This window comes from Amblyomma maculatum, chromosome 1 (genome assembly GCF_055883805.1).
Source record: "Amblyomma maculatum isolate TAMU_Amacu chromosome 1, ASM5588380v1, whole genome shotgun sequence".
Lineage (NCBI taxonomy): Eukaryota > Metazoa > Arthropoda > Arachnida > Ixodida > Ixodidae > Amblyomma > Amblyomma maculatum.
The window spans coordinates 137,969,352-137,995,069 of record NC_139344.1 but is presented as its reverse complement, the minus strand read 5'-3'; the positions used below and the strand labels follow the sequence as shown (position 1 = coordinate 137,995,069).

General features: G+C 43.8%; 1 protein-coding gene across 3 annotated transcripts in view; it reads right to left on the bottom strand.

Annotated features, from left to right (window-relative positions):
* The window catches only part of Uev1A (Ubiquitin-conjugating enzyme variant 1A), a 29,922-nt gene extending 7,741 nt beyond the window's left edge, over positions 1-22,181 (bottom strand). The window contains exons 1-6 of one of the 3 annotated variants that reach the window (XM_084589071.1): positions 22,053-22,156; positions 20,792-20,824; positions 19,981-20,008; positions 16,501-16,541; positions 11,997-12,148; positions 11,224-11,349 (exon numbers count right to left, since the gene is read on the bottom strand). In XM_084589071.1, the coding sequence (XP_084445197.1) occupies positions 11,224-11,349; positions 11,997-12,148; positions 16,501-16,541; positions 19,981-20,008; positions 20,792-20,824; positions 22,053-22,077 (405 nt within the window). In that variant the 5' untranslated portion in view covers positions 22,078-22,156. Of the gene's footprint in view, positions 1-11,223; positions 11,350-11,996; positions 12,149-16,500; positions 16,542-19,980; positions 20,009-20,791; positions 20,825-22,052 lie in introns of all 3 variants that reach the window. The other 2 variants (XM_084589072.1, XM_084589073.1) reach the window with 2 other exon arrangements.
* Between the last annotated feature and the right edge of the window lie 3,537 nt (positions 22,182-25,718).

Genomic DNA, 25,718 nt, shown 5'->3' with positions numbered 1-25,718 from the left:
CAAGGATGATTGTCGAGCTGGCCCAACGACAGGCATCCTTCCTGACCAGGCAATCACATGACCAAAGAGTAACAGCTCTAAGAGAACACAGACCCACCAGCAACTGCGCAAGCAGCTTTTCCAATAGAGAGGTGACGGTCCCTCTGAGAGGAGAGCGAACAGTATCTGCACACGGGGCAAGAGTACAGCAGCTTGCATTTCAGACTTCTACTTCTGACTTTTAATTCTTCTTACTTTCTTCAGACTTTGAACAAAATTGTGCGGTGTGCCAGATGGCTGGCAGCTGTATACAAGTGGTTTCTCTGGTCTACCTCAAATGTTTCATTTTTTAACCCTTGGCTAAAGTTAGCTTGGACACCCTGTATATATAGGACCACAGTGCAGTTGTTGCGATGTCCAATCAAAAGTCCCAACCTTTCTGTCACCATATAACCATGCACAAGTTTGAGGAGTTACTGCAGCTAGAAAATAGTCATCAGATAAATTGGTGGACATAAAAGAACAGTAACCGAACGAAGGAAGAAATTACTAACACCTTGCTCAGGTGAAATGAACTATTATAACTTTGACCACTGAAGATATTTATATTAAGATATTAGGAGGAATGAAATTTTAGGAATTAATTTTACCGACCACCCTACAAGGCACATTTTTTTGTACCCGAGAGTGTTTATTAGCTTGTGTGATAAAATGTGATTGTGCTCTTCACACCTCCTGCCTTTCCTTCTCACGTCCCCTTACCCCTACCGGAAAAACTTTAAAGAACCCTTTCAATTAGTAATCACCCTGCCTTCCATCCTTTCTCTGTGGTAGTCGATTCCTTTTTGTAACCCAAGAACCTCAAATACCTACCTGAAGTGAATAACCTGTCGTGCGCCACCAGAAAAAGTACTGAGACTAGTGCTCTATCTTGAAAGTAATTTTGTAGCCATTAGTTTTGCATCCAACACTACAATACACAGAAATTCTGACCTGTCACATTCTTTTTTTTTTTTTTTTTTTACATTAGGGCACAAACCCTCGCGATCAACAGTGTTCTCCTATCTGCATTGGGTAAGGCGGCGGACACCACACCGGCTATGCCACAAAAGATACCAACGTGGCCCCGCCGGGGTGGTGCAGTGGTAAGACGCCCGACTACTGTGCCGGAGTTCCCGGGTTCGAACCCGACCACGGCGGCTGCGTTTCGATGGAGGCGAAACGAAGTGGCGTCCGTGTGCTGTGCGATGTCAGCGCACGTTAAAGAACCCCAGGTGGTCGAAATTACTCCGTAGCCCTCCACTACGGCTCCCCTTTCTCTCTATCCACTTTCACTCCCACCTTCATCCCTTCCCTTACGGCGCGGTTCAGGTGTCCACAGAGCAAGTGTGACAGATACTGCGCCTTTCCCTTCCCATGAACCAACCAACCAACCAACCAACCACTCCATCACGCAAGTCATTCAGATCCAAGGATGTGTACCTCAAGGGAAAACTTCCAAGATGGACAGTGCATACCCGAAGCTGGAGTCCACCAGCATATCTGGACAAACGGGAAGGAGTCTACAAGGGTCCACATGAAGTCCACGTTGAGAGGAAGAGAAGTCAGCAGAAAAGGAGAGTTGGGCAGACCGCCCCTCCCACCCTCACGGGGTCGCTGCAATTCTGGAGAACACTATCAGGCTGCCATAGACAAGCTCATCAAGGAGAACCAAGTCCTCCAACAACGGTTAGCTCTAGTACGTGAGCGTTAAAACTCCCTTGCTCCCCCCACCCACAACCCCTCCCTACGATTCAGGTGAATAAAAGTAGCCAACCTGAGTTCATCGCGCCATAATCCTTGTCCCTCCTACTAAAAAAAACGAACCTTAGCCCCGAATCCCTCACAATCTACAATGCAGCAGCAGGAGCAAATCAACACACTAGAGCACACTAGAGTAATGAGTAAACTTGGGCTTATCCCAAATAGCTGAACACTTCAAGCTTGAAAGTGTATTGGAGGTGAAATGACCGAACTTACCAGCTTTAAACATGCTCCTCCCCCTCTGCTCCCACCACCCCTCACAGCTCCTTCCCCAAACTAAACCTCCTTCCCCACAACCCTCTGCATGTGTGGCAATGGAACTGTACAGGCCTGCAACAAAAAAAAAGGCCAATCTACACCTTCGTATACACCAAACCGCTGCCATACCCAATGTCATCACCATGCAGGAGCCACACAAAATACGGAAATTAACAGGTTACCAAGCCACCCATTCTAACCCAACCTCACCTTGGGTGGTCACATATTTTACTTTCATGTAGCCTACATCACCTATGATCTGTGGGGCTTTTACAGACTGCCTCCTCCTAGAGATTCTTCCGCGCCGCAATGGCTAACCTACCTACAGTAGAACCTCGGTGATACGAATCTCACGGGGTGGCGAAAAAAATTCGTATCATCTGAACATTCGTATCATCAAAACGAACGAAAATAAGTATGCAGAAGCATGGGAAAGGCAGTCGCACATATCTGTTTACGTCCGAGAAGGTTTATTACGGTTGCGCGGTCACAGCTCGCCACTCGCGGCGCACACAGAGAGACAGGCGATCGCGACGCCGGCAACGCGCGAGATACGTGCCTTTGCGGACTTCTCACAATGCGTACAGCACAAGAGATGTGTCAGCCGTGCAGCGCCGCAGACTGCTCCCAATGCCTACAGTGCGACTAGCAGTCGCGAAGCCTACGATGTGCGGCCCGTGCGCCGCTGCAAACCTTTCGCAGCATGGAAAACGATCGCGATGCTGGCAATGTGCGATCCGACCGCCTCCGCGTACTTCTCGCAGCGCGTACAGCATAACTGGAGATGGCGACACGCGGACGGCATGGCGCCACAAACTGATCGCGGAGCCAGCAATGTGCGGTCCGTGCACACCCAGCGCGTACACCGCCGCCAGCTACTGCGGTTGCGACGTCCGCGGTTTGTGGGCCACGCGCCGCTGAAAGCTTTTCGCGGCGTGAGCCCGACAAAAAATCACGACGTCGGTGAGGTGCGGACCACGCGTCACCGTAAACTGCTCATGACGCGTACATCGCGGCTGGCGATCGCGGTGTACAATGCGCTCTGGCCGGGGAATTTCGCAAATTCATATCAACCGGATCCGTATCACTGAGATTTTACTGTATATTGTCTTAAACATCTGCTCCCATCCCAAAGACGATCTGTCTAATGCCTTCCTAGCAATAGATAAAGCACTTGAGATAGCAGGCAGCGCACCTACCGTCATAATGGGAGACTAATGCACCACACGAGGACTGGAGCTACACGACTTCAGCACGCAAGAGTAAATGACTACTATATTGATACGGACAAGAAAACAGAAGCAGGCAGTGGAGTGGGCAGGAGCGCTCGTGCTAGACTCGCCGACATTCATCAAATCATGTCATTGCTATCGATCATCTCCTGTCTGTTCTCTGGTTTGCTGCCCCATACAATTTTGGTGGAGCTTGCTGGGTACGATCATCCCTCCTATCTTGGCCTGGAGCTTCGGCGCCCTGCGTCTGCTTCCTTCGTCGGCAGCAGGTCCTCGGAACGCATTACCTGGCTGTTCTTCAGCACGACCAAAAGAGCCTAACCCTCGTTACCGATGCCACACAAGCAATGCGCACTGGCAACAGCATAAGCATTAACACTAGCCCTGGCTTTACTCCAACAAAGAGCATTAGGCAGAAAGACTGGAGAAACACGGGCTTAAACATAGGAAGCAATCACCCATTAATGTCTAGCAGAAATTTCAACACATCTCTAGCTACACGGAGTGGACGTGTCAAATTAAACAGGACATGGTTCTAAGCAAAAACCTCGCCCCAGCAGAGCTTAGCAGTAACCCAGTCGATAGACTCCTCCATCTATGAGAGACATATCAAAATCTGGAAAGCACTGGCAAAAATACAATTGAGCGCTCAAGCGTAAAATGGTGCACACGTTACAATAACCAAACATGCTGCCAAACTCTCCTCACAACAATGGAATCAGCTCTGTAACCACCTTGACGGCAACCGCCACATTTAAACCATCATATACAAAGAAGTGTGGGCTGCTCTACACAAGCTAAGCGCCACCTCTGCCCAGATCCTGGGCGGCACCACCAATAAGGTGCTCTGCAATTCGGATGCACGATCGATAGCATCCTTCAAAGAATTTTTAAACCAGCAATGGGAAACAGGCACTCTACTGTCTGAATGGAAATCGGCAAAAGCGACTTTCATTCCTAAACCAAATAAACCTCTTGATCTGAAGGACATGCGGCCTATTTCCTTGACATCGTACACGCGGCTTACGGAACATGCAGTCCTGAGTGAGTCATCTAAACCGATAAATGGAAAAAGAACCCCTATCCCCCCTATCATGTTCGGATTTCGAGCAGGGCTCTCTACTCAGGATGCCTTGCTTCAGCTAAAGGAGGAAGTAGTCAACCCTGATTCCCCTCACTTTACCAGAGTGATCCTGGTTCAGTATTTTATCAAAGCCTTTAATAATGTCTAACACACCATCATTCAGTCCTTGAGCACACTGAACGTGGGCTCCTGTACATATAGGTACAGCCTTTGTCAGAAGTGTAGAGCCCAGGGGGGGTCTGCTTCTGAGCTGCTTTATGCGGCTTGTAATACATGTCCAGCGTTCCAATCTGTTGACGGTAATAAGATTTTTTGTCCTACCCTCTCCAATGAGAAGAATCCCCACTAACCACTAACGCTAAATCAGCGCCGCTACACGGCTTAAAAGCAGACCCCCCCCAGGCTCTACACTCTGACAAAGGCTGTACATAGGTGCCTTCCTGCATGAATGGACCGCTTGCCTGCTACTGGGCACAATTCAGACCGAAAACTTCACGCTGGGAAGCAGAGGAGCTCCACAGGGGGCAATCCTGTCCCCCTTCCTGTTTAGCATCACCCTCATTTCACCAGAACGCAATTTGACAGCAATCTCAGTGCTTCAGCACTGTACGTCGATGACATCACAATCTGGACTAACGCAGGTAATCATGATGAAATCGAGTGCAATCTACAGCAAGCAGTCAAAGTCGTAACCGTGCACACCCAAAGTATAGACCTCGCCTGGTCGTCATCTATATCTTTACATCCTGCTGCACTTGAAAACATTCATGCGGAGTACAATTACGACCAAAGGATTGCTAGAGCCACGGCCGGTCTCGAGGGAGAGCGCGCTTCTCTTACGGCCTCACCAATGGGGTCTGTTTCCACCGCCCGCCGCGCCTCAGTGGAGTCGCCACCGCCCCACTGCTGCGCCTCTGCTACCGCCGCTCACGCGCAAGGGAAACGTGCACTCGCTCTTCGCTCCGCCCGCATCAGTTGCAACCCGCAGGTCCTGACATTTCACCCCTTATCGTTTATACAAAGACGCCGCATTCAGCGTCCAAGATTTATCTTGTATGAGGAATAAAACAGTCAATAATCTGCGCGCGTGCGCCTTCGTCGGGGCGGCCGCGCACGGTCGAATATGAAGCTTCGGGTACACTTACCTCAACACTTTTTGCCCCTAAATTTTGTACCAAAATATATGTACCAGGCTATGCTGTGTGCCTTTGAAAGCTCTAAATAGGTGCATGTAGGGCGACCTGACGCAAGTGCATGGCAAACTGATGGTGGAGATTTTGTCAACCGCTGCCGTTTTCGTTCACAGCAAAAGAGGACCGGCGAAAATTCATGGCGCGTCTCAGATTCAGAGTAAGGAACAAACATTTGTGTATATAGTTAAAACTTCAGTTGCCTGGTGGAGTGGGCTGTTCTAGCTTTGTTCAAAACATATCAGTCGGCTGAAAGACCGAAGATGTATATGTAGTCTGTTTAATACACAGATAAAAAACAACTTTTAATCAAAGAAATGGGCATAGACAGTTATGCATAATTGAAAAGATCGGCAAACACTAAAAAAATGGTCCTTCAAAGTCACACATTGTACTGCATATTCATCAATTCATCAAAATGCAACTTTCGGCTAGAAAATTCAGTCAAAATCTTCCTGCACGGCTTGTGCACATAAGGAGTTGGCATCTCGTCCCTGTCTGTCCCTTTCTTGGGATAATTAATTGGCACGAAGGATTTTAAGAAATTTTTCAAATATCAAAGAAGCGGACCTTAATTATAACATGGCGGTTCTCAATTGCTTTTAGGCAAATCAGTGGTGAATTCTCAAGTGCTGCTTGAATCAGGATCTTAAGTACTTCGAGAACATTTGTGTGTAGTTGGTGCACGTCAGCTTTTTCAAAAAAAAAATAAATAAAACTTGTCCAACAGAGCAACAAGCTCTGGTTTCGGATAATGCAGTCCACTAGAATATTGTTCTCATAGAAAAATATACATGGGACTGCTTCTTTCACTAGTTTCAAGAAGCGTCACACCCGAAGTTGATTAACTTAACGGTACATCTAGCGACGTAAAGTTAAACTGAAATATGTGACAGTGGATAATGGGATGGCAGGAGATGCCATCACTTCCTTCAGTTCCTCGGTTACTGATTGCGGCACAGCAGAAATGATTGTTTTTTTTAGCATCGACGCAAGGTGCCTTGATTTCGCTCTCACATGAAACGTCCGTCTTGACAATGTAGCTTGTGCCGCTAGCTGTTACGGCCCTCGCATCTAGCATGTCGCTCCCTTCCGCACATTAGCCTTACTTTCCTGAAGAGAGCCTCAATGGGCTTGAAATGTGTCTTCAGTGATAGTGTCCTTCTTTAACGCTTGAGAAGTTTCTTGCATACTTTCTGATATAGCAGGTGAATTCATTAAGCCACTGCATCGAGTATCACCTGCATCATTTAATGGCCTCTTTTTATACCACTTCCAGCACAAGTGGTGTCACTAATATCAAACTATTTTTGATTGTTTTCATAAGCTTAATATGTAAAAATTTCATTAAAGCAATATTTATTTGCAAAATAAAAGTAATGTTTATAATACAACACATTTGCTAATATATGAATTATAGTAACATTTAAAACTCAACCCTACAACATTTACTTTAACTGCTATATTAATAATTTATATCATGAAAGCATTTTGCAATTTACATTACATTTTTATGAAATTATTTACATTTTCGGTGCAACATGGATGGTTTCGTATCTAGCGCTGAAAGACTGTTTTGCTGTTACAGACGAGAGGCTGTCATGTTAGCCTTGCAGAAGCTTCGATGTGATCACTGCTCATTCAGTTTGTTTTTAATTCCTATTCTTGTACAGGCTTGGGAAAAATTCATACTAAAATGGACAAAAGTGGCTACCATGCCACTATGTATGTCATACGCTTGTCGAACGTTTGCGGAGCGACAGTGTTTTTTATATAAAAACTCCGTTCACGTGTGTAATACGTTGACGACATGCCACTGCAGCATCTACCTTCTGTGTTCTTTCATTTTGGGGCTGCACTCACCACGGAATCTGCGAGCGACAGCGCGAAACCAGGCAAAAGCCACCCGCCGCCGCTGAAGCAGACGCGGAGCCAACAGTGAGCAGGTCGCGCCTCTTGCGGCAGCGGAGAGCGTAACTCAAGGAGAAACGATCCCATTGTTCCCGCGGCGATTGAAAAGGCCGTAAGAAAGAGCGCGCACTCTCCCTCGAAACCAGCCGTGCAAGAGCTAAGGCCTTTCACAAGTATTACACTTCTTCTAGCCCTGCTGTCGATGCGTGGCTGCAGTGGCTGACAATGCTCACAAGTTAGTTACCTGTGCCACCATTCGGAACTTGACCCAGCCCATTGAAGTGAAAGAGGCGACAATAGCCCTTGCGATTACTCACTCCTCTGCAAAATATATTTTTTCTGATTCAATGATAGTCATCTTCATTTTTTCAAAAAGAAAAATCCACGCCCCAACCTCTAGCCCCTTGCAATCTGCTCCCTCTCCCAATCGGCGCATCACCCTTCGCTGGGTTCCAGCGCACTGCGGACACCCGGGCAACTCAGCCGCCAACAAACAAGCTTGAGCTCTCGTCAACTGGGCACTGAACGGCCTGCCCTCGTTCCACAGTGCAAGGGGCCACCGCTTCGCCTATAACAATATTACCATGTGTTATAGAAACTTCCGCAAAATCTCCCTCCCCTCCTTACCTTTTCCTAATCAAAACCGAGCAGGTGGTATGGCGTCGACTACAAACTCCCACCATGCTATCCCCTTTTCTGCTCTCCCTCATACATAGAGGGGAAAAATCTCCAAACTGTATACTGTGCCTAACATCACAGCCAATTTCACGCACAATTACCAAACTTCACCTGATAAACCTAACCCCCCATATAGGGTTAGGCTCACAAAATGCTCTGCGCAGCTCAAATCCGGAGCTACAGATTGATACTGTGGACTGGGCCTTGAAGGTTGCCGCGGCCTAAATGTGCCCAGTCATCTAGAGTTGCCCGAAGGCCTGTCGCCGTCCTGCTCATCCCCTTGCCCCTTTCCCCTTCCCCCACCCTCGCCCAGCCACCAAGGGCGCTGATATAAAGTTTTGCCAACCAACCAAGGCCAGTTGGTTTCACACTCGTGAAAAGACTTTGGAACCTGATTCATTCTACCTATTAAAGAATGTTGAGAAAATTTCGCACGTCGCATGAAAATTCACTGCCATATCAAATACCAGCACAGTATGTAAGATAATGTTGTATCACAACCTGGAACTTTAGGTTACCCAATTCACTTAAAAGGCAACTCCAGATTTTCTAGCATTTTCTAGCATAAAACCAGATTCCTTAAAGTCAGAGTTGCCTTTTTCCAGTACAAACAAGCATTTTGAAAGTATATTTTAGAAGAAGAACGACGACTGAGAAACCAAAACTGAAAGTAGATTCTGACCAACCTGTGGTATCATAACAGACTAACCCATGACATCCCAGACAAAGGCACGAAGCCCATCATGTGCGCATTAAATAGCTAAAGTGGCAACTGTAAATTACAGGTGAATTCGCTATTTGCCTGAAAAGAACAAAAGAAAGCTCAAACTTTGGTCCTGCTGCAAACATAGAACAAATAGTATAGACCGCGATGCATACAGTGACGTCACGCACTCAAGGCTGCCAGTAGAAACCTCCCCGACTGAAACCACAAAATGATAAATTTTCAAATTCATTTGCGCTGTGACAGAACATCAAACTACTGCGGAATTTGACAAAAGCGACCAGCAAACTGAGGAGAACATACAGTGAAGTTCCAGTAAAATCATAGTAAACTGAAAAAAATGCTCGAGTCACCTAAAGGCAACATCAACCATCAAGTCTGTCCCACAAGCGTGAAGCAATGCTGACGACGTTAAAACTGCTGATGGCACACTTCGCGGTACATACTGTATTTGCACGATTGTAACGCACAGTAATATTTAGCAGCTGGAAACAACGAAATAACTTGGCGCCGATTCTACCGCGCACAAGAAATAATGCAGCGAAGAAGCGCCTGAAAATTGTTTAAAACATTTAATGGAACATAATCCGCACATGCAAAAGCAACCACGAGACGCGGATGTCATAGGTTACTTGCTGTCAGAGTCTGAAGACAGCTCTTTCTCGCTGTCCACCGACCACAAAAGGTCATCTTCAGTACCATTAAAAGGGGTGGAAATTGCACATTTTTTAAATGCATGACCATTGCTAGCGGGAGGGCCTTCCACGCGCCATGAATCCATCTCGCAATGTTCTCGAGCGTCGCTCTCTAGAGACCGCATCATGGCCTGCTCACAGAGTCAGTCGCTGTACTCTGCGTGCAACGCGATCCTTCACGGGCTAATTTAAGCCCCGATACCACAATGCACATTGAGCGGATGGACAACAAAGGCGGCTCATCGAAAGTGCTCCCCGGCTTGCCAATACCAATGAAAATGTGGCTAGCCGTAGTTTATAGAGCGGCTTCACTTCGGGATTTGCGATTTCAGTTTAGATTTATTGAAACGCGCATGTACATTTTAAATGCTTATTTTAGGAAAAACAGCTGCACGTAGCAATTGTGCAAATCCAGTACTTGTGAGCCTCCTGTAAACTGGCTCCACCTCGTAGTGAAGCTTTGAAGTTAATGAGAGATTTCCACAACTGCGGAGGTGCCATTAATACACCTGAAATATTCTTACACTGTGCCCTCACACGCCCCTCCGTAGGCCAGATCGGAGTGTCAGAGCTCACATTGCTCACTGCAAGTTTAGTTGGCGTTGGGGCTCGCATCAAAGCTGCGGCCGATGGTACTCTGGGAAGAGCTATTGCCAATCAAGCACTCTAAACGCAATTAAAATTGAGTATAGGTCATTTCTGCATTGCCTTCAGTAGCTAAGCAGGCCACGCGAAAGCCTCCACAAGCTTTCGGTCAGCTAGACTGGCTTACAATGTGTCACACTGAAAATACAGGCAGACTCAACATTAACCTTGTCACGTGGCTTTACAGCATTAGCACTGCCAGCAGGTGCCCACGGACATTCAGCCAACCCAGCTCATTGTGCGCGTTATTGTGGGCGTGCTATTAGAAGAAGCGCCACTTGCAGGACCATGGTGTGCCGTTCAACATGTCAAATGTCCGCTGAACAGGAGCTCAATAAACATAGACAATGCTGATATACTTGTGCATGGGATTTTAAGTGGGGATATTTTGACAATTCGATGTAAGAAATAATTCGACATACCAGGGATTGATTGTAATTCACAGTGTTGTCACTCAAGCCCCACTGTATGCACCGGTGGTTGCACAAGCAGTGAAACTGAAAGTGCACTAATTAGCTTTTGCCATTTCTTTCCACTTGACTCGTTTTGTTCTTTCTTTGATGCTGGCAAGTGAGGAAGACTCAAAGCAAACCTTTCCTAAGTGCAGCCAGCTTTAATCCTTTCTGAACCAATGAAAGAAATGGAAAAACAAACAGGTACACTGGGCTGGAATTCCAAACACCGTGTGGGTCGCAATGCACTTTTTTTTTTCCTACCCCTTCCAAAGGAAAAGATTTCCACAAATAATAAATGAGAGCCACCTCATGGCTTAGAAACAGACCCCCAGAACTTTGAACTTTTGTAAGAGCGAGTTGGCGGGCTATAGTTGGTTCTGCACTGTGAAGGAACAGCACAATTGACAGAACACAAGGAAAGGAACGTGTACTCCTCGTTCCTTCTCTTGTGTCCCGTCAATTACGCTGTTTCCATACATGCAACCAACTCTTGTACCAACTACCACCTAATGGTGAAAACTACAAATGGGAGTAATTCTTCTGGACAACCGTCTGCAAAATGTACTCACACCACCATTGCTCTCACTGATGCCAACCATCTTAATCTTTGAAATGAACTTGACACAAGGCGGTTCATCTGGGTACTGGGATCCACATTCTACACGCAGGCTGTAGATCCGGTTCTCGTATGGAGTCTGGAAAAACAATATATTCACGCTTGCTCAAAATCAGAGACCTGTCAAACAATATGGGCAAAGGGAGTAGCTAAGAGGTCTAGCAGCCCTGCTTCACAAAATTTGGAACGAACAAAATATTTTGAAATTATGACTTCAGCGAATCTGTGAAATACTGAGCTCATAAAAAATTAGTTTTTCCACAAAAGTGGACAGCTTGCATCTCAAGTCAGAACATGCCTAAGAAAAGAAAAAGTTTACGAGGAGTGTATGAAGTACCACACAAATTTAGCATGAAATGAAAGTTATTTTATTTTTGAAGAGATCTCTTGTTAGTAGTGCTCAAGAGAAAGTATGGTGCCATCAGAAAGAAGTACATCGGTTAAAATAACATTATACGATAGCTAATGACCATTTTTACTAGTCATGCAGAAAGCCTGGTCACCAATGGCTCCACCAGGAAACAGTCAGTTTGTAGAAGAGAACAAATTCTGCCATCATTTCTGCACCTAAAATAATGACTACCACACTTGAATTCAAAGGAAAGTTAATTTAAAAAGGAACAGGAAAAAGCATGCTTACAAAATAATCGTTTCAATAAATGCGCATGACATGTTCCCTTTCGTATTGGGGCTTTTATTTGCACATAACAGAGCATGCTCACTCACCCTGGGAGGGCCAATGATCATGCCAGTCCAGTGCGTCAGCGTCATGTCACAGTCGTCCTCAAGGCCCCAGCTGATGGTGCCATCACCGACACCTTTCTGGCCCTGCTCCAATTCCTCCAGCAGCCGGAAATTGCGCGGAACCACAACTCCGCCTGAAAGGCAGAAAGCAGTTTTACTGAACGGAGGGCCCGCTGAACCGGTCCCGACATCTGGAATACATAAGCACGGGTACCACTCTGCACATCATGGGAGCCCACACATACAAACACGATAAGCACCAGCACTGCAAATCCCCACAGAAACATCACAGGTGCCATAATGGGTAGTGCAATGCCATCATGCTCAAAATATGCTGCCACTAGTCACAAATAGCCTTGCAAAAAATGATCTGTGGCTTCTTGCGATGCAATGGCCTTAAAAAGCTTTTTGTGTTATGCCACTTTGGCTTGGGGGTGCTTCCATATGATGCATTGGGCGAATTAACCAGGTTAACGTTAATCTTGAGGAATAACACAAAGCAGACAAGGGGCAGAAAGCAATTGTGGTGTTATCTCTTTCGTCTGCCCTTGTCTGTTTTGCAGTGCTCCCCAAGAAGGGTACTGATCGCTGTAGAAGCCAGCAAGACGCTGTAGTCTAATAAAACTAACAAAGTGGTAAATGCAGTTGCAGCACCCTCCAGACAATAGCATTAGCCTATTGTTACGACGCTGTGGTTATCAAGCTACATCAAACTAGAGGCGCATTGCAGGACAAGGGTTTGTTTCAAAGAGAAGGCACGGTGTTCAACAGGTAGCAGAATGCAACTGCTTTAAACCCCGAAACCCTATCCACTACACCTTACGCCAAATGTTCGTGAAAGATTATGCTTTTCCAACAGTAATTTAGGGCCAGGTGTTAATAATTATGCAAGTTAATCATTATCCAGGCATGGCTCAGACACTTTGTACTGCACCACTATCAGTAAATAACAAGTGTGAAACATGATCCAGGTTAGTCGTTCACAGTGCCCAAATTTAGTTCAAAAATATTAATTGCATGCATTTTGTGCCTTATGGCAGAACAATGCTTCACAATACACCAGGTTTAGCTCCCCAAACTAACATATGTTGGCCCACAGACACACAGTGCTGATGGTCTACTTGAGCTTTATAATAGTATGCCAAAACCCGATGATGTAAAAGTATTTCTGTATACAACTGGGATTGCCTTGACCATTCCCTCAGAAAAGTTACAAGCAAGCACTGCTAAATTCTCAGGCTGCGAAGCTTAAAGTTAGAATGTCACAAAAATACAATGTGGAAAGGAAGTACAAAGGATGAAAGATGCAAAGGCAAACACAGTAGAAGCCCAGCTTTCTACCATAAAACAGGATACTGTAATGCTTCGGAGGTAGACCAAGGCATCCCAGCTAAATGTAACCAAGGTTTCAAAATGCCAGAATGGCCTAGCAGAGTGAAACCAACTGATGGCTGTTTGTTAACAGACTAATTAGCTATTTTTAATTATTGCTTAAAAAATAAACTGTCAATTCAGAGGTTCATCTTCCTGAAAAAGAGGTGGTAAATGTTTATGCCAAGGTACCATTCATACAGCTTTATTTAACCACCTTTAAAGAAAGCTGTCGCATACAAAGCCCCATTGGGTATAGTATTCTAGAGAAAAACATTTGTTTTTCAAGGGATGTTTTGGGATGTTGCAGCAGCACCAGTACCACGTTGAAGACTTTAGTGTGACAATCATCTCTTGAAGTTCTCAAAAAAAAAAAAAAAGAAAGAAAGGTAATTTAAGCACATAGCTGCTTTTCAAAACGATCTATAACTTCTGCTTTGACACTGCTCGTGTGGTGAATAGAGAGTTAGCTCATTAAATTAGTCTTTACTAATTGGTCTAGACTTTGGAAAACAAAGAACACTCTCTAGACTAGGCCAAGTGACTCAACTATCCTCAGTTGGTTTCACAGAGCTAGAATGGCGTCTTTTATAAGCTTGGTTATCTTAAGCTGGTACATACAGTATATGGTAGTTTATTGTCCATTCTTACACTACATACAAAAGTAGATTAAATACATTGCAGGAAAGACTTCACCTGAGTAATAAGCTCAGCGTCCAAAAACGCTGGAACCTGAAACTGCCTGAAAAGAACATTACCCAGGTGGGCCACGGTCTTAAGACCCATGTGACCTAGAGTGTGGGTGCTCTCGACAATGTGATGCCATCTGTGGTCGTAGTCCAGGTAGGCCTGGGAGTTGGTGCCCTCACGAGGATGATGCATGGTGCAGTACACATATCACTTCCCCATCACATCTTCATCCTAATCTTTTTTTTTACAACAGGGAACATGACTTGAAAAAGGAAACCCTATTTGGAACGAGTAATAAAACATAGTATAACATGCTCTGAGCTAATCAATACTATGCAAATCTCTAATGGAACAGCAGTACAACTGTAACAGAATTAGGGACTCTGAGCATGGTGACGCCTCAATGTGGCCAAAGGTTTTAAGCACTTCCATTGGTAAAAAATCCAGCAATGTTTTTCAAGACAAAGCAACCTGAGTTATGCCATAGTTTGTTCCATGAAGTGTTAGTAAATCACTGGCAAAAGGTGTAGTGAACAAAATATCAGCATGGACATTTTATACCATAAATCTCAGCGCACAGTAACAAATTTTTTCTTTTTTTTAATGTGTTTTAATGAGAAAACAGTGCAACTTTTTTCATAATCTACAAAAGCTATGCACTAGGAAACAGGTACTCTTTTTTTTTTTTTTTGCACAGTCCCGTTTTCAGGCATAGGCTACACAATGCCTTTTTTAAACTAAGGCAATATATATCACGGCCAAGTTTCTACTGCTCTCCACCAGTAGTAAAAAAACAGGCAGAATTAGGGAATCATTTTTAATTACATAACTATTAAGAATAAAAAGAAACATTGAAATCAAGTTTGCTTCCAGACAACTGCTACTTGACAAAAACTTCTGACAAATAAAAACCCATGTGTGCTTTCCTTTCATAAACAAATATGACACAGAAAACAAAAATAAAGGCAACTGTACACATAGCAAAATGTCCTGCACATTATACATCACAATGGAACTTCTAAATGGCAGAAGAGTTGCTGCCCCCCCCCCCCCCCCCCCGTATTCCGAAAAATAAAATCCAACAAGGTGTTCCACTAGTACAAAAAAAAACGATGACAGCCCTTCAGTATTCTGTTTTTTGCCAAGCAATAGCCAACTGCCACTACTTTCAATTGTTTTTGTACGCCATAGTAGAGGGCTCCCGTTTAATCTCTGACCCAATATCTCAGTACACAACAGGTTCGAATTTCACTTATCAAAATGTGCCTACCTAGCTGAAGTTGAGCTTACAAACTAGAAAGCCAAATGCCACAGCTGTTGGATCACCTTGCTAGGTCATGACAAAACTTTGTGAGTCACAATCAGTTGCAATACAAATATCTGCTTGCAATCACAGTTGTGGCCACATCCCGTATGATATTCGTTAACAGCAATCTAAAGTCTTCCATAATCTCAATGAAAATTCCACACTTGTACACTGACCCAACCACTGCTCAAGCAATCAGAACAGGTAACTTGCAATCGAACATGAAATCTATTCAATAACTAACTTTAAAGAGCTTACATTTCCAGCAATTTGAGACAACAAACCCACCTGCCTGAGAAACCCAATTTCACACAATGTGAATTAAAGTTTTGGAACTCTTTTGCTTTTTGCCACCTCAGACATTTTTGGCTGCAAACAGAGGGCACATTAACACTTCATACTCAAGGCGAGACACTATTTAAATTAAAAATAGGCACTTGTTTTTCTGAATAAGTCACCTTGATGCATCCTCTTTCACACACACACAAAAGAAAGATCAGAGCCAGAAATTATATCACAAAAAAAAAAAAAAAAAAAAGCACACAGTGGCTAGAGGTGCAGATCGACCCCGATTTCAAGTGCATTATGCATTAAATCACAGCATCACACACCACTGGGCTTGTGCAAGTTGATAGACCATGATTTTGTTTTTGTTTTTTATTCCCCCAAGGCCAGATTTGCCCCTTCTCTCTCTGAAAGCAATAATAAAAGAGAACATTGTCACTGTCCAAACAGGATGCTCTCACTACACCTTTAACAACTCTCAATTGTGCTTTTCGCAGCTTATTCTGGGCCAGAACCAGCTTCTGTGCTCATCATTTTATACATTTATTGTATCCAAATCAAAACCAAATTTGGCATGCATAATCTTAAATGTGTGTCAAATGCACCCATTTCAGCTTCAATGCATCCAGTAATATGTTTTGGGATGAATTAAAAATATTTAGGCACCAGCACTGAAAATAGAGCGCAAGATGTAAAATTGTCTCAAGATGATGCATGCCAGAAGGATGACGTTATTTTGCTCCAATTGGGGACAAGCAATACTATTCTGCACTGCTCTGCAATGCTTACTGCTATGTCCAGCAGCAGCAAAAGCATGCACAGTTTTCAACTTACGCGGAGCACTTCGAGCTTGAAGCCATCGAGTTATCTTAGCACTAGAAAGAGATTTGGAAAGCACAAATCAAGCTCCACATGTGGCACAATTTCTACTCACTTATCACTATATCAAACAAAAAATTACAGGATCGTCTCACCTTCACAAGCTCCTGAATCATATTCCATTTGAATTTTGGGTTCACAGAGGCTAAGCCAGTAAGCTTAGCAACAATTTTTTTTCATTACATGAAAGGATCGCATACTTACAGGCAGTTCAAGCAACTGAACAAGGCTTACAAAGGCAGAAATCAAACTCTACATGTGATACAATTTCCAAAATCCTATCACTATATTAAACAATGGAAGTTTTATAGGAGCGTCTCACCTTAACAAGCTCCTGAATCATATTCCATTTGAATTTTGGGTACACAGAGGCAAGCCAGTAAGCTTAGCAAAAATTTTCTCTTTACATAAAGATTGCATATTTACAGGCAGTTCAAGCAACTTAACAAGATTTGGAAGGCAGAAATCAAGCTCTACACGTGGTACAATTTCCAAACACCTATCACTATTTAAAACAAAGAAAGCTTTACAGAAGCAGGGGTGCAACAGCTCAAATAGAATTTATAGCAATTTTTGGAGCAGCAAAATCTTAGTTTTGGAGCAGTAAAATCCTTATTTGGAGCAGCTCAGAGGAAAAAAAAAATACTGCACTTTGCAGCACGAATTCAAATTTTGAAGCCATTAAACACGAAAGAAACTTTACTTTCGGCACAAAAAAATGAAAAGATGTGAATATCGGACTGTATGAATGTGATCCAAAGGAAATCTAGCAAGGGCCACCTATCATCAGCACTGCGTGTATCTATTTTTGTAAATAAGCGGTTTGTACTAAAAGGCATACTATCACACTAAAAAATAAAAAAAAGAATGTGAGCCGTAAAACTAAGGAAGTTAATTTTTCAAACCAGAAAGCGAAACAAAAAAAAATTGAAAAAGCTAAAAAAATCCACAGAGTGTGTCGTGCGGGGTCAGCTCCTGAAGAGCTCAATTCGAACCTGTGACTGCGATCAGCCTGTGCCCAAAAGCGAGCCCAGTACAAAAACAAAAGGAAAACAAAATGTTAACTCAAAAACACAGAAAAAAGACAAGAAAAGTAAAACAGCAACCAAAAGGCGAAAGGGCAAATGCCGAAAGCAGGTAAGAAAGCAAGTTGTAAGCAAAGAAAACTGACGAGCAAGCTAGTCTTCAGCCAGTGATTTACGCTTTCTATGGGCTGGCAATGACTTGGTGGTTTTAGACACAATATTTTGATTAAGGCGATGTAGGCGATGACTCGGGATATTAGGTTATATATTTCGTGCACAGAGCAGACTTTACAGTGTTTTGACGTTCCAGCGTCAATAAATTAATTTTGGCAGTCTTGGGCTCCACTGCAATGTTATGGAATACAATGCTGCTGCACATTTCCCGACATGCTCATGCTCGAAATAAATTTCACATGCACCACCCACTAACACAGAAGCCATAACTGATGCACCTCCTAAACTATCTGATGTCCGAAAAGAGTCTATAGACGAGACAGCATACGAACAACCTTGCTGTACATGAATGGCCCAGCAAAATATCGAAAACTTCCAAGAGCCCCATAAGAAACTATAGCTACACCCATTAAAAACATGCAGCGTCTAAAACACAGTGTTGAAGTATTCTTCCAAAATCATAAGTACCACAACGGCCCCTTTCACAGTGCGACACAGTAGCAGTGGTGTGATCGTTAAAAATGACCCCTTTGCGTTATGGAGACGCTTCACGTACCACACGAGCTGTGACCCATGCGGTGAAACATCCTCAAATCGCAATAGTTCAGCGTACTCAAAGAGTGGAGGAAGCGCACGTGGATGCAAGAGAGAAAACTATGAGTAGGCACTAGAACAGCGTGACGCCATCTCAAAATGAAACTAATTAAAATGCCAGTGATGCACGCTGCAGTGTCTGAAATGTGACTGGTCATATCACGGCCGCAGAAAGTTGTCCCCGAGTATGGCAAATTTTTGCGACTTCTTGTGGCATTTTGGCGTAGCGTGGCACAAACTTCACAAATTTCATGCTTATGATACAGCTGTTGCACCTCTGCAGGAACGTGTCCCCTTAACAAGCTTCTGAATCATATTCCATTTAAATTTTGGGTACACATTAGCAAGCCAGCTAGCTCAGCAACAATTTTCTCATTAGATGAAAGGATTGCACACTTACAGGCAGTTCAAGCAACTTAACATGATTTGGAAGGCGGAAATCAAGCTCTAGAGGTGGTACAATTTCCAAACACCTATCACTATATTAGAGAGCTTTAGTATACCGTTATCCACCAACGTGCCCCTCTACCGCGTGCAAGCGGTGTGCACGCGCTGATTGGTCCCACGCGGCAGGTCTATGAGCCAACTTTCAGCTATGGCGCCATCTGTTAGTGTAGAAAGAATCTGGGCATGCGCAGTGGAACGCGCGGTGGCGGATCATGGTAACGGATCACGGTAAACTAAAGCTCTCTATTAAACAATGGTTTTACAGGAGCGTCTCCCCTTAACAAGCTCCTGAATAATATACCGTTTGAATTTTGGGTACACATTGGCAAGCCAGCTAGCTAAACAACAATTTTCTTATTATATGAAAGGATTGCATAATTACAGGCAGTTAAAGCAACTGAACCTAAATCTTTGTTCCACAGAGTGATTATCTCAGAATTTAATTATACCTAACAACGACAAGTTCAGGAACTGAAGGAAATGCAAAGCTATTTATTAGCTCAGACTCAGCACCGTTGGTTTTTTCAGTCTACTCCTTGGAATAGTCCAAAAAGTGTTTTAAAATGGTTCCACTTCTGACGACATGGCAGGCACTGCAGAGACTGTCCCCTGAGAGCATGCAAGGTCTTACTGATTATGTGGGCCCTACATGACGGCAAAATTTGCACATACAGACCAAAGCCATGTGCTTTAATGCGAACACTTTATCTCTTAAGATGTCCAACCCTGTTTGCGAGCCTTTAAAAGTGAGTGGTAGCCTGCAGCTGCTTCACACACAAAGCAATGTTTATGCATAATCTCCACATGACAAACAAGCATGGAAAGCAAATGATTGCAGAATCACCTTGGAAATACAACTGCAATAGCAATTTGGTCATGATGTAAACCTCCCATTATTTGAGAAAAAATATACAATTGTCAGTACTGTTTTTGGCTGCCAATAACATGATTTACCCAGCAAGAAAAAATAAATATACACTCTAGTTGTTACAGGTAGCTTCAGGACTTCAGTCCTACCACATTGCCTCATTTTAAAACATTTCATTTAAGACTTCCTAGCCACCACACCAAATCATTTATCATTTTGACATGCCATACTAAACACAGTATACTGTAAAAGAAAAAGAAACAAAGAAAGGCAACAGCAGCACTCTATGCTCAAATGCATAAAAGGAACTGTGCATCAAATACTTACGTCGGAAAGGACAGCTGAAAACCCCTTCCTGCCGTGATAAAACATCACCCATGTAATCAGTCTGGATTAATACAATGAAATTTTCCTTCGAACAAGACACTTCTGACATATTCATGTCTGCTCAATACCCAGGTGAAAGCGGTTGATTTTTACCACCCCCTCTGCATTCTGACTTGACATCTAGAGAATGACGCAAAGGGGCAGACTTGGTATACAAAAGATTTTTTCAGTGAAACACAACATATTAACATACCTTCTTATAAATGAGCCCTGAAAATAACCTAGCCAATTTTTCTGTGCCTCCTTTTACTCGAAACAGAGCAACGCCTGCAAGGGCACATTATCTTGCTTTCAAATGTTTAAGCACTCATAATTCAAAATAAGTAGCGTTAAAACAACACAGCATCAAGGCCTGTTCACACTTGCGACTCGCAGCGGTTGCGCGACCGTTTTGGTCGAAAAGCAACAGCCGCGGGCTGTTCGAAACTGCTCGATTTCCAGCCGCAGCACGACTGCTTGTCGCAAACCGTTAAACCAATCACCGGCTCAGCTGACGTGAACGTAAGTTAGCTTTACTCTATGTGGTGGACAGTGAATGTAGACACGATGTGGAAAGCAACCCGCAAGTCGCATTCGCAAGTGTGAACATCGGTTGCTCTCTGGTCGCATGCGACTGCCGGTAGCGCTTTCTTCGCGAGTTGCAAGTGTGAACAGACCTTAACAGTTCACTCAGTTGATACAGAACAATCACAATGCAAGAATATCTTAACAAAACACAGGAATGAACTTGAAAAGAAATGTGCCACCACACCTGGAGGTTTTCGGTTTGTTTTTTCGCCGCATTCTGTAAAAGAAATGTCACCAGAGCCAAAATTTATGCTAGTTGAGCACAACAATAACTCGAACACAACTATGTTATCACTTCACTGACAAGAACTAGTAACAGCCTACATAACACAAAAATCAGCAATACTCATTAACTCGTTAAAGAAGGCAGCAATGAGCAACAAACATCACACGACATACTACCCTCAGATGTAATCCACACTGGCTACACATCATTAGAGAGAAGCAAGTAATCATCTGAGCAAAGGCGAGTGACCTTTCAAGATATGAAGCACACAAAATGACGTTAAATGACACTGGGCTCTATCAACAACAGGTCGCCACGCCTATCTGCTTCTACCAAATTCCGTCAAAGGTGCGAGATCAGCTTACAGCAACGCTACGGTGACGTCAAGGCCACGAAATTAAAAGCTAACCGAAACGACCACCATGTGAAGTGCCAAACAGGTCCCGTAACGAAAGCGGTATATACTTGCAACGCCTGCTATATTCATATGCCTGTGTACTTAACAAAAACGCAATAGATGAGCAAAGACGCAAAGAAACTTCGACGGGCAGCCTTTCTCTTAGTGCCGACAGATAAGACCAAAAAACGCACACTACAAGATGTTGCTTGGGACATATGACTGCAAATTCTACATACTCTCTCACACTCGACAATGTTGCGTTCAAACCTTGCACAGTCTCGTTGCCGCATTTGCGAACAATAGACGCGGAAACATCCATCGAGTAGCACTTTTGCTTCGCAATAATCGGAGAGATCTTTCCAGCCTTCAAAACTACGGCCTGCATTTAAACTCTGCAGTGACGCACAACACACGCCGCCGGGACCGTCAAGACCGCCGGGACCGTCAGAGTCGCGCAATCTACTCACTCGGGGGTCTTCGACTCAACCCTAACGAAACGAATCCCATATCTACAGCAAACCAAGAGCGTTAAAATATCTATCCCCCTGCCTATTATAGCACGGCACTTGCGTTCTGGCTCGTCATACATAAGCAGACAGCGCGAATTATTCCCGAAAACTGTCGTACGTCACAACACAAAAAAATGGCCGACGTGATCGAGGTTTTGTGTCACGCCGGAAACATCCCTCAAACGCGAGCAACAAAAGTACACAAAGCCTGAAACAAGTGACAAAGCTTTCATTGGTCCATGTTTGATTAGTTGCAATTAAAATATTAAGCTTAACGCAAGGCAAACGAAATTAAAATAAGAACCATTACCCGCAGCACAGGTGGAAGCCGCCATCTTCAGTTTAGAACAATTAGAACACTGTTGCCACACTGACGAGGATCGAGCGCTCGAGGACCTCGAGAGTTCACGGTCCCCAGCATCGGCCGCGTTCAGCGCGTTCAGCACCAGCAACAGGGCTCAAGCAGTTAATAAACAACGTATAGATATAGTATATCTATAAACGTTGGTTAATAAACGTTTAGTAGGCCCTCATAGTAATCGCTTGTGTTGCATCGCAATGACTATAAAAATAAAAAAATCATTCATCCTACTCTGTACTACATTATATACATATATATATATACACGATGCTGATGAGTAATGTTTGACTTAATGCTCAGATCATCAGATCCTGTTGGGTTTTGGTCAACATGACCACTCTGCTTGTAGTCTTCTGGAACGATCAATACAGTGTTCTGCAACTTTATCAAACCCCCGTTTGAAAAATTATCCCGCCTCAACCGGAGGCTCATTTGAGATGAAACTGCGCACAAAGCTTGCACGTTGTTCTCCCCTTCTGTTCGAGGTAAGTTTGACGACCATGGTAGGGTGTCTCCATGGTGCTAACTTGGTTTGGCCTCGCATGATGAGAAACCAAAACCGTCTGCGACGAGACTCGGGAGCAAAAAACGCCAGCGCAGTTTCTAGCAAAAGGCAGCTGTGACGTCATCTGGCGTCGCTGAAGGAAAGCGCTGCGGTTCAAAAGCGCCGAGGCAAGCATAACACGTTCCTTTAATGGCGATAGATGACGCCACCGCTGCCTTTTGACGGAAATTTATATTTGCGTTTTCTACTCCTCAGTCTCGTCGCAAAGGGAAACCAAATAAGCACCATAGTCAAACTTACCTCGTAAAGAAGGGGACAACAACGCGCAAGCTTTCTGCGAAGTTTAAGCGCAAATGAGCCTCCGGTTGAAGCGGGAGAATTTTACGGGGTTTCGATAAAGTTGCAGAACATTTGTGCCTTCTTAGAAGCGCCACAAACATTCACTGCCTTTGAGGCGCATACTTCGGGTTGTCATTTCTTTGCAGCAACAGCGGTATCTGGCCAGAGCCAGAGCTTTGATGGCTTAAATTGATTTGACTTGTTCACTTAATTCTGTCGCTTGTCACCTCTGTCCCGCTGGTGATGACTGCTCAGGGCGGCGTGGGCATGCAGGGTGTCCGTATTTATCTGCCTGGGTTAAAAAAAACCTGCGCAAATTATTGTATTTTTTGAGCTCAAACACCGCGACCATAAGGTAGATTGTGATCGTCTGCGTTTCTCAATAATTGAACATCTGAATTTGCCTTTATTGGAATTGGCAAAAAACTGCAGTCGGCTGCGGCAGAGCGTTTTGTAAAGGCGAGCAAAACATCCGATTCTACAAGCTGCGCCAACTGGCGAACTGCGATGCCCCCTGTGGCGTTGACAAACGCCTGCCCTGAGGGATCAGGACTTCTTACTTACTTACTTTACTTATACTTACTTTACTTACTTACTTTACTTACTACTTTACTCACTCACTCAATCACTCACTCTCACTCACTCACTCACTCACTCACTCTCACTCACTCACTCACTCACTCACTCACTCTAGTTCACTATACGACGCAGCCTGTCAAGTCGTCTGCTCGAATCGCCTACGAAAAAAATTCTGCCGGAGCCTGCTGAAGTTTTCCGTCGATTTCGATGTTCAGTTCAAAATCAAAATCTATCAAATCTATCAAAATCTGAACTAAGGTACCTTGTGGTTGGCACTTGAGCACAATTTGTCTAGTAGTATCACCTGATACGCGAAACTGTCCGGACACGTCTACAGATAACTGAGCACAGCTGCCAATTAACTGCGTGAAGAGCTAGAGATGCACAATCGCGCTAATTCATGTCACGTACGTGACCAGCAACTCGGCGTCACGCACGACGTCATGCACCCGTTAGCCAATCAACGAATTCGGCGACAGATAAGACAGGTATATATCTTTCACGCCTGCAACTATGCCATTTTAAAATGTGCATAGCAGGGAAGCCAACTTTACAAGCTAAAAAAAAAAAGGCTTCGTTAAATATATTTTGGAACACATTGGCGATAAAGAAAATTTAAAAACTACTCGGCTTTTATGTTGCAAGCCTTCAATTTCTCAGTATAATGTTGGCCCCTGAAATCACAAGAAAAAAAGTTCAGTTAAATTTAGTTAACTGATTCATCCCCGAGCTCTATATCATGTATATGGTGTCTTCCTGGCTGCACAATTAATCCACATGAACAAAGTGCACTGACATATCTCTTCAGGGTTTAAAATAATAATATGTAAACAGTTAAATACCATCCCAGTCAAAAAAAAGTTACTTTAAATGGCATTGCCAATAGGAACCAAGTGGAATTGCAACTGAAACCAGTTGGAAAATCCTTACTTCCAGTTTGTGTTTGACATATCTCTTCAGGGTTTAAAATAATAATATGTAAACAGTTAAATACCGTCCCAGTCAAAAAAAAAGAAAATTTACTTTAAATGGCATTGCCAATAGGAACCAACTGGAATTGCAAATGAAACCAGTTGGAAAATTCTTACTTCCAGTTTGTGTTACGATTGACAGAGAGAGGGAATGGTAAAGGAGAAGCAGTAGTCACTTTTAATCTTGGTGAACCCCTTATGGCTGTAAGCGTGCTGCTTTATGCCCTGCCAGACAGCAAGCACACCACAGGCTTGTGCCCTGGCCTCATCGCTATGAAGCCAGGTTGGTCGTATCCAGCATAACACATTCTGTATGAAAGTCTTAGTTTCTTCCACCACAAGCCAGCTATGAACGTGTCCCTTCGCATGCATACATGCCTGCTGCTACTAAACAAAATTCCCCCGCAGTGTGCAAATATATGTATGTGTATATATATATATATATTTATAGCGCATTACGAATTAAAGGGGTGCTTAAAAAACAAGGAAGTGTGCACACCCCCACTAGGGTGTGTGTAGAGAAATCACCGAGTTCTGTATTATGTCCACTACCTTTCTCTCTCTCCTCTGCACCAAGTTGTCGACTTTACTATACACCCACCACTACTACTACTATTATGACTATACTGCCTCACAGAATTACTGCTAACTACTTCTACAACAACTTCGAGGCATTTCTATTCGCAAGGGTTGATCCTGATAACAGATATGTGCGGATATTCGAACAATTTACTACTCTTTAAATTTACTCGATCCACTAAGCAAATCAAATTGTACACATTCAACATAATTCGAACTCAATCAAATACACTCTCAAGTTCTGGAATAGTTCTTGAACAATAGATATGAAGACGGAATCAGATGCGATGTAGATTTTTACCGGTGGCTGGATTAAAAACAGCCCACTCCAATATTTCACACAGCAAGTGCTGCCATCAGTCTATGCACATTCATGCCAAGACATATGTGGTCCAGTCATATGGCGGCAATCATGATGCTGCGACATATGGCTTCCAATACACTGCAATGCAGCAGGGTTCAAGCAAGGCTAATTTCAGGAGCTCGTTTCTGTCATTTACTGAGATCTGATGCTAGTTCACAGCCGCTGCCAGTAGCAAAAGGCAATTTAGCGAGATGCATGAAATGGTGGTACATACTGACTGCATGCCTCAGAGTGGTGATAAGTGTTGCATTTGTCGACATTTACAATCTTAGCTCCAA